The 8,649-nt window shown below is 43.9% G+C and overlaps 1 protein-coding gene across 1 annotated transcript in view; it reads right to left on the bottom strand.

Moving 5' to 3' along the window:
* nrn1la (neuritin 1-like a) overlaps nucleotides 1-5,136 on the bottom strand; it is an 8,665-nt gene extending 3,529 nt beyond the window's left edge. Inside the window, exons 1-2 of the mRNA XM_076272547.1 lie at nucleotides 5,088-5,136; nucleotides 2,228-2,378 (exon numbers count right to left, since the gene is read on the bottom strand). Of these exons, the coding sequence (XP_076128662.1) occupies nucleotides 2,228-2,378; nucleotides 5,088-5,136 (200 nt within the window). The remainder of the gene's footprint in view (nucleotides 1-2,227; nucleotides 2,379-5,087) is intronic.
* Nucleotides 5,137-8,649: the final 3,513 nt, after the last annotated feature.

Below are 8,649 nucleotides of genomic sequence, written 5' to 3'. Positions count from 1 at the left end.
GCAAACTTCTGGGTAGCCTACTCAGATTACCCGCGATAGGAACTGATTTGACCAGAATACTTTATTGTAGGCCTTGTGGTTTAGAAACCATATACATCTTAGGGGTTGGTATACATCTTAGGTGTTTTCCTGTTAATTTGTTATGTGGGTAATATGAAAAAAGGAAAGTAAACCTGCTCAAATATGTTCATCCAGTATTTACTGAAAGGTGCATAATTTGAGGTGCTTGCCATCCAGTGGCAAATTAGATGGGTAAATTTACCCCCTTCATAAACTTTTGTTTTACTCAAAGATTTTTACATTTACAGTAGGACTTTATCTCTCACCACTTTCAAGCCATGGCTTTTTGAAATTTTGATATAAAAATCCAATGGTGTTGCTTTCTTAACCCTGACGCCTATAGTTTGCCAGGTTTAAAAAAGTTATGAGAGGAAAATATTTGTATTTGGTGTGAAACACACACATACCTGTTTTTATGCTTTTTTATTTGTTTTATAATTTGTATTAATATTCATTTTATCATTATTTTATTTAGAAGCTAAGGTTGCTAGTGTCTAAAACTAGATAAAAACACTACTTTCTGTTTGCAGTTTTGTGTGGTATTTGAAAAAAAGAACATTGCATTTTCAAAAATAGCCGGCCATCCAATGAGATGACGTTGGCAGAATTGGCCCCCAGCTCATTTGAGTTTGAGACCTCTGATGTATGTGTATACACTACAGGTCAAATGTTTAGATAGATAGATAGATAGATAGATAGATAGATAGATAGATAGATAGATAGATACTTTATTGATCCCCAGGGGAAATTCAAGAAAAAAATTCAAGTTTGGGGGTCACTTAGACATTTCCATTCCACTCCATTATAGACAGAATACCAGATGATATCAGTTGGATTGTTTTTTTAATCAGATTACATTATGTTCTTATATTGCAAATGGGCTCTCCAATGTTTTCTCAGTTACTGTAGCCTTTTAAAATGATATCAGATTATTTGTAGTGTGTCCCAAGACAAGTGCTCACATATGTATGCATATTGTGTTTGGTGTGTGTGTGTGTGTGTGTGTGTGTGTGTGTGTGTGTGTGTGTGTGTATGCGTGTGTGCATACGTATGTGGGTAGGTAGGTAGCAGAGATTAACATTATAATTGGTACCTCAAGGAATAGCCCTGGAGTAACATTGTTTTTGTTGCTGTGTGCCTCAGTCCCTGCAGGTTCGCTATATGTCACAGAGAGCAGCTTCCACAAGCCAGCTGTCCGCCTCAACACTCACTCTTGGTTTACTCAAATGAAACAACATGTGGCAGGTGTTGTTTGATGTATGTGTTAGTTTGTGTGTGTGTGTGTGTGTGTGTGTGTGTGTGTGTGTGTGTGTGTGAGTGTGTGTGCATGTGTGTTTGATGTGTGTTTGAGTGTGTGTGTGTGTGTGTGTGTGTGTGCGTGCGCGCACGTTGGTTTTATATGACTGTGTGTGTGTGTGTGTGTGTGTGTGTGTTTGATGTGCATGTGTGTGTGTGTGTGTGTTTGATGTGCATGTGTGTGTGTCCTTTTGCATGTAAGGCATGAGAGCAACAGCGTGAGTGAAGGTGAGGACACGCTATACACACGTGTAAAACCAGAACGAGAGAGAGGAGAGGAGGAGAGAGCAGGACTCTCAATCTTTAATTAGGCAACCCACTTAAGCACATGGGAAGAACTGTCAGGGTGTCAGGATGTATTGGCCCGTAGAAAAGAGAGGTGGAGAAGAAAGCAATGAGCCAGAGAGAAGAGGGAGAGGAAAGAGAGGAGGGAGAGGAAAGAGAAGAGGGAGAGGAAAGAGAGGAGGGAGAGGAAAGAGAAGAGGGAGAGGAAAGACGTGAATTGATCGAAACAGAAAGACTTTGAACTGCCTGACCTGTTGTATAATAGTCTTCCAGGATGCATGTGAAGATCTACAAAACAAATAAGACTTTTTCCCCTTTTCCTCTTCTCTCTCTCTCTCTCTCTCTGTCTCTCTCTCTCTCTCTCTCTCTCTGTCTCTCTCTCTCTCTCTCAATATTTGCAATGCTGACAACTGAAATTTGACAAGAAAAGGTAGCAGAGGCAACAAACTTTAATTACTATTAAATCCTATATTTCATAATGTATTATATCTCTACCTACTCCACCTTCCCTGCAATAGGGTTTTCGATTCGAGCGCACACACACACACACACACACACACGCACACACACACACACGCACACTCACCTGCAGATACTGTCGATCTCCTGCGTGCTCTCGTCTTTGGTGGAGCTCTGGGACAGGCTATCTCCCAAGGCCAGCAGGCAGGTGGCGAAGCCCTGGAAGATGGAGCCGCACTTCCTGGTGACGCCAGCGGAGCAGGGCGAGGGCAGCAGCACTGTTGACGAGCAGAGGGACAAGCGTCAGGGGAGAGCACATCGTGCTGACGGAGCAGGCGGTGTTCCCTCTGTCCAGTTCAGTCACTGTAGTTTCACTTCAGTGCATCAAGTGGGGACAGCATTGAACAAAAAGAACTGTGCTTCGCAGGGAAAATGTAGCATTACACCAGCGGTTATTTCCCCTGGAAATCAGCCACTATTGTGTGGATCTGGTGTGTGTATGTGTGTGTGTGTGTGTGTGTGTGTGTGTGTGTATGTGTGTATGAGAGGGGGTGGGGGGGTGTAGACTAAAAAAAAATCCTATACCTTAATCCTGTACCCCTTGACCCAACTATAGAGGTGCATCATCAATCACAAAACACCTGCATCCCAAGAATATATCACTATATACATATATCGGTTTGGACAAAGGCGCCTGCCAAATCCCATAACCATAACCATAACCATAACCATAACCATATCAAAAACATATCTAGCCATGAAATCCGGATCCACCTTTTCTGTCAATTTCGTCCTGACAATGCAGCAAACGTGCGCTAGGCATGCCTGCTTCTGTCATGTGACATGCTGTGGCGTGCCACAGAGCAAACAGACCCGGTATGGGTCACAGCTGTATTGGACTGGAAATCGATGTCGGGGACGACAGCCATCCTGAGCTCTCGGCTGCACTCTCGGCTCTGTGCCCAGCAAGAGTCAAGAGTCAAGCCGAGAGCCCAGATAACCTTTATCATCTCTCAGAGGGGAATTCGATTAGCCCCCAGAGCACTGCACATGTTGAGCAGGGAAGTCAGAGACTGACAGGGTAAAGGACATGAAGACAGACATATAATATAACAGATAAACAGGTTAAAAACGATGGGGAAAAGTGTCTCAAGGTGCACAAGTACTCAGGCGAAGCTACTGTATCTCCAGTCAAGATTCTCTGTAAATCCACTGAGAATGAAGGCCTTGCTTATGGGCACAATGGTGGCAGCTGCGAATTGAAACCACAACTTTTCTGCCTACTGCATGCTAGCCCAGCTTCTTAGCCACTATGCTATCATCACCCCATGATTACTTCTAATTTGGCATTGTGTCAGTCTGCTGGCTGGCACGGCCACAGGTCTTACACCAATGCTGGAGACAACTGAAGCACTGCACCCTGTCTGCCTCTAGTGTCTGCTGCTCCTGAACAAGAGCACATTGATCCAAGGGCATAGATGAGAGGCACTTGCCAAACACAGTCTGAAAAAAAGAGTTATATATATATACACGTTCCTTATGATGTTGACAGCCTCCACATCTTCTTACACCTACTTGCTGAACAGTCCTCAAATTCATCATCCTCATCATCTTGTCATCTATGCAATACAGCAATGCAGAGACAGGCCAAGTGTAAAACCAATTCTCGCTCCAGCATAAGTGCGGCGACACTGTTCTAAGTCTCCCTCTTCACTGAAATCCCCATGGCCTTGGTGCAGTAATAGAAAGAGCCTTTGTCTGTCTGCCAATTTATTTATAATCAGCATGTGTAGTGGACTTTGTAAGAAAAGGGCACAATGGAACGGGACCCTGACCTTGAGGGAACTGGTAATAGATTTCAATACAAATGTAGACTGCTGAAAGGAACACAAACCGTTGTGAGTCTGCAGTGTGTGCGACCCAGATACAACCTCATTTCTACATTCATGCGCACACCTCCCAATGAATCCTCCCAAAAGTCAAGCAATTAGGGACTAGTTTTATAAGCGCACACATTCTAGCCGAGCTGGATATATGAATGTGGATAAAGCTTGTCATTAACCATGAATCACCTTTCTCAACCATTCCATCTCTCTCTCTCTCTCTCTCTCCATGCTTCTCTTAAAGGCTATCCCACAGAACCGATGGCATGCACCACAAGAACGGGCAGACAGACTGACGAGGGGTAAACGGTGTGGGGTGTATGTGTTGTGTGGTGGGGGATCTTAATTGATTCAGACAGCCAATCGGAGGTATTCTTCTCAGTCTCCCCCTGGAAACACCTGATTAATATTTGATTAGAAAGAAACTCCCTTCTCCTGCCTCCACCCCTTCCAACCTATTGATTTCTGCCAATGTTTTTGCAGTGAGGTCTGCAGATTATTGGTTTTACTCATCCACATCAACATTGAATGAGGACTTGGAGGAGCGAGAAAGTCAAGCACAGAACTGGGAGGACAGGACAGCAGGAGTACAAATCGCGCAAAAAAGCCATCAGGAGGAGCACACGGAGAACAGAGAGCAGCTGGTGAACTCACTCTCAACTCATTAATGGCAAGAAGAGGATAAAGGTGGCCTAATAATGATTACTACTGCTGTATTGACCACAACAGAGGCATATTCACAATGAATGCATGCCTTTCTCTGAAATGCAATAGACTTAGGTCACACACATGCAAATGCTGTAAACAGTGTAAATAAATGTAAATGAAAATGAAAATATATTCGTTGTGGTTCATAAACAACCCTGCAGATAAATGAGTACACGAGTGCATTAATTCACCGGAATACACAAATGCACAAATGCAGTGACACCCAGCACACAGTCTGACACCGCCAGTACTTTTAGAACACATTTATCGATTCAGATGAGAGCCAAGCCCCTCCGAAATAGTAAGCTCTCCATGTGTACTGCATGGCTTCTGTTGCAGCACGCCTTGCGTTATTATTGATGTCTATGCCATTCTGTGTCTCTGATTACATTCTACCTGTCCAGGCTCGCACATCGCCACAGCCCCCGCGCACTTCAGTGGGCATTTGTGCCCAGTGCAGCGGACATGCCTCTCCCTGGACTGAGTAAATATTTTATCAGTGGTAGCTCCCAGCCAAAGGGCACAGATAAAGTGTCCTGTTGTTGCATTTTGTTTTATTTTATTGAACAGTCACCTTAAGAGAAAGAGAGAGCGAGCCAGAGAGAGAGAGTGGAAAGAAAAAGAGTGAAAGAGAAAAAGAGAGACAACAATAGAACCTAAGGGAGGAGAGAAAAATGATTATGCAGACAAAAAAGAATAACTCACACTGGTAAACAATCGAAAACATAACCCTGCTCAAATTACATTTGCTTGGCCATTTTAGTCCCATAGCCCACTTCAGACAATGGACGGCAAATAGGCATACATTAATGGTAATAGTCAATTAGTATTCAGACAGTGCTCAATCAATTAACCACGTTACTCTAATAAGGCTGCTGTTTATGGCGCTCAAATGGGCTCTATGACATTGATTGTTCGGCCCTCTCGCTAGCAAGTCATTACAGTGCGCTCTAAAGCACGATGAGTTGTGTAATGCTTGATGTCACTCTGGGGACCTGAGTTTCACTTCAGATATGGTTTCATCACTTCATTCTCACTGCATCATCATCATCATCATCTCCTGAATTCTGTCCTCTTTCACTCTCTCATTCTGTCTCTCCATCTTTCTCTCCTCTTTGTATCTCTCTTTCTGCTGCTTAAGCTCTCAGTAATGAGCCAGCCAGCCAGCCAGCTAGCGAGGGAGGGAAGGAGGGAAAATAGCTACAGGCCATTCATTTTAGAGTGGCCAGATCAAGGGAGAGGAGAGGAAGGGCGGCCAAGAAGGCTCTCTTCCCTCTCACCGTCTTAGCAAACTTTAACACCTTTTTCACCAGATTTCACTGCCTCAGATGACGAGCCTTTAATTACCTCAGTCAAAAGGAACAATCATTTCCCAGCACTATGTATTACATATCTTGCTTACGATCAGAAGATGAACGTGGAGGATTTTAAGTCACTGAAACCATCAGGGAGAATATAACATTTGATTTTAGTTTAAAAAGACTGAAAGATAACAGCCAGTTAGGTATGCTACATGTTCTGTATTTTTTAAAAGAGCATACGCATTGCTTTTTTAAACTCCAAATATGCCTTACGGTGTTGCAGTTTTGGCACAATACTGTCGATATTTACAAAAAACTCTGAACATTATACACAATCTCTGGAGGGGAGGCTGGTTAAGCAAATATTTTTTCAGATGTCAGACCTCTGTTCACCTCAGTGTTGCAAGATTGCTAACAATGCTGAGGGAAGAAGTCATATCCGGCACCAAGCCCTTGGATCTCTGTTCAGGGGGGTTAAATATGCAGGCCTTGGCAGGCATAGTGCTGACCCAGCGGAATTGGTGCTGATGTCTGCTTTATGTAGGCCGCCAGACATCCCATGGGGAACAAATCAAAATAAATTAAACCCATTCTTTCTCACGTGTCAATTTCTTAAGGATCCATGTCCTGCGTGCCCCATGAAAAAAGATAAAGAAATAGACAAACACTTTCCACACACGTCTAAAGGGGGGAACAAAAATACTAAAGATGTGTCTGTTGCATGTCAGAGTGTGAGTTAGACAGACGTGATGGCAGTATGGCTGGCAGTTGGTCGTGCGTTATGACTGAACTGAACTTCTCTCCACCCTGGATGAGCATAAGTGCTGTGCTACTACAGAGTGATGCTGCCATCTGCTCTGCCAGAAACTTCCAATCCCATGGGCCTTCACTCCACTGAACACTGCAGCCGGAACATACCACGCCATACCATAGCCGATGGCCACACTATTACGTGCACTGAGTTAGGCTGTGTCCTCATGTTGTGGCAGCGAATGTGACATTTAGGATGTCACATAGATTGGATTTGTTTAGATTGGGGGCATAGATTGGATTTGTTTGGCTGGCAACAAATCTGCGGATAGTGAAATTTTAGTACATCTTTAAGTGGAGACCCAGCTATTTTACTGTGGAGTAAATATTCCCATCCTGCTTTGGGTGGGTGCGTATATCACAGATTTAACGCATCTGGAGACAGAGTAACTTCTGCCTAGTAGACAATATGACACTCTAAATGACTGCAGTGATGCAGCATGAGCGGGTAAAACATCCTCCAGACCAGTGGAGTGAGAGCAGAGCCCTCTGATGAGCGCTAAACTGTGAACTGTGGTCCAAGATGCAACAGCCAACAGTCACTCCTCACACTGGCGCAGTGCGCTAATGAAATGGGAGGCTCCCTTGTCTTGTAGACTTTATTGAGACATATCTCAAGTGATGACACAATCAAGGATGGGAAGGGAAGAGAGGGGGGGTGGGGGTGGGGGGCGGGTGCGTCAAGAAAGTTCTGGAAGACTGATGCATTTAATACCCTGTACAATTTAACGCAGGGTGCTGGGCAGAGCTCATTAGAAGATGAAGCCCCTTCGGCCGCTCCGAGGACGTATCCATCAGAAACATCAGACAAGTACTCCGTAGCAAGAGGTCTCATTAGTCACGTTATTACTGTGAAATATCTATCACAGCCAAAGCCGGGTTACACGCGTAGCACAGCTGTGAACGGACGGGTCAGCATGGGCGGCGATGGTGAGTCCCCAGAGCACCTCGATGTCTCGGTCACCCAACAGCACTCGGTGAGAAGTGTTGAGTCGGTGAACACAAAGTGGCTGCCATTGTTACCTGTCTACCTGTCTCTTGTTAAGTGTCTTTCCACTGGAGCAAAAAGAGATTGTCAGAAAAAAAGGACCACAGTGGAAACTCGCTCAGACAGGAACAGCCAGTAAACAAGCATGACCTTTGGTCAATTTAATGTGGCCCTCACAAGAGAAACCTTGTGTGGTCTTTGTGTAACGAGTTAGAGCCAAAGAAAGAACCCAATTCATCACATCTTCTGGTGAAAGAGCTAGCTGCCAATATTGCAGCTCACGCGGAAGATTCTGTGTGGATATGGGATGTGGTTTATCCCCATAGTGCTTTGTATATGTGATAGTTAGAATGATAAATGTTTGATTCTGTGCATAATGTTCCATTTTGGGCTATAATCATGTCTTCCTGCTTGTGCTAAAGGTTAGCATGCATTTTTGTATCAGTCTTGCCTTATATGCATCTCAATTAAGAGGCAGCAAGAAGTCTCAGCTTTGCTCCATTGCTACAATATCTTTCAGTTTTCTATCTTTTCTCTCTCTCTCTCTCTCTCATTCAAACAGTACATCTTCTATTAGTATTTATTCATTTGAGGGGCCAAACTCATTAGAAATAAGTAAAGGGATTTAGTCTCCATATAATCTGTGAGTGTACACATCCTATTCTTATTCCAACACAACCTTGCCCTGTACAGCTCTCCACTGTCCACTGAAATCACAGAAGGTTCTTAAGAGCTCAGGCTCAGTATTGCATTGTCCAGCCATGTCCAGATGGTATGGTCTATTGCACAACATACACTGTAGAAAAGAAGATGAAATTCACCTAAACTCTCATGGTGATTATAAGGATTATACCTCTAG

This window comes from Alosa pseudoharengus, unplaced genomic scaffold (genome assembly GCF_046254945.1).
Source record: "Alosa pseudoharengus isolate Yale_2024_CS ecotype anadromous, Long Island Sound unplaced genomic scaffold, YU_APseudo_1.1 YU_APseudo_1.1_scf_10, whole genome shotgun sequence".
Taxonomy (NCBI): domain Eukaryota; kingdom Metazoa; phylum Chordata; class Actinopteri; order Clupeiformes; family Clupeidae; genus Alosa; species Alosa pseudoharengus.
The sequence above is the reverse complement of the archived record's forward strand: the minus strand, read 5'-3'. Positions and strand labels throughout refer to the sequence as shown.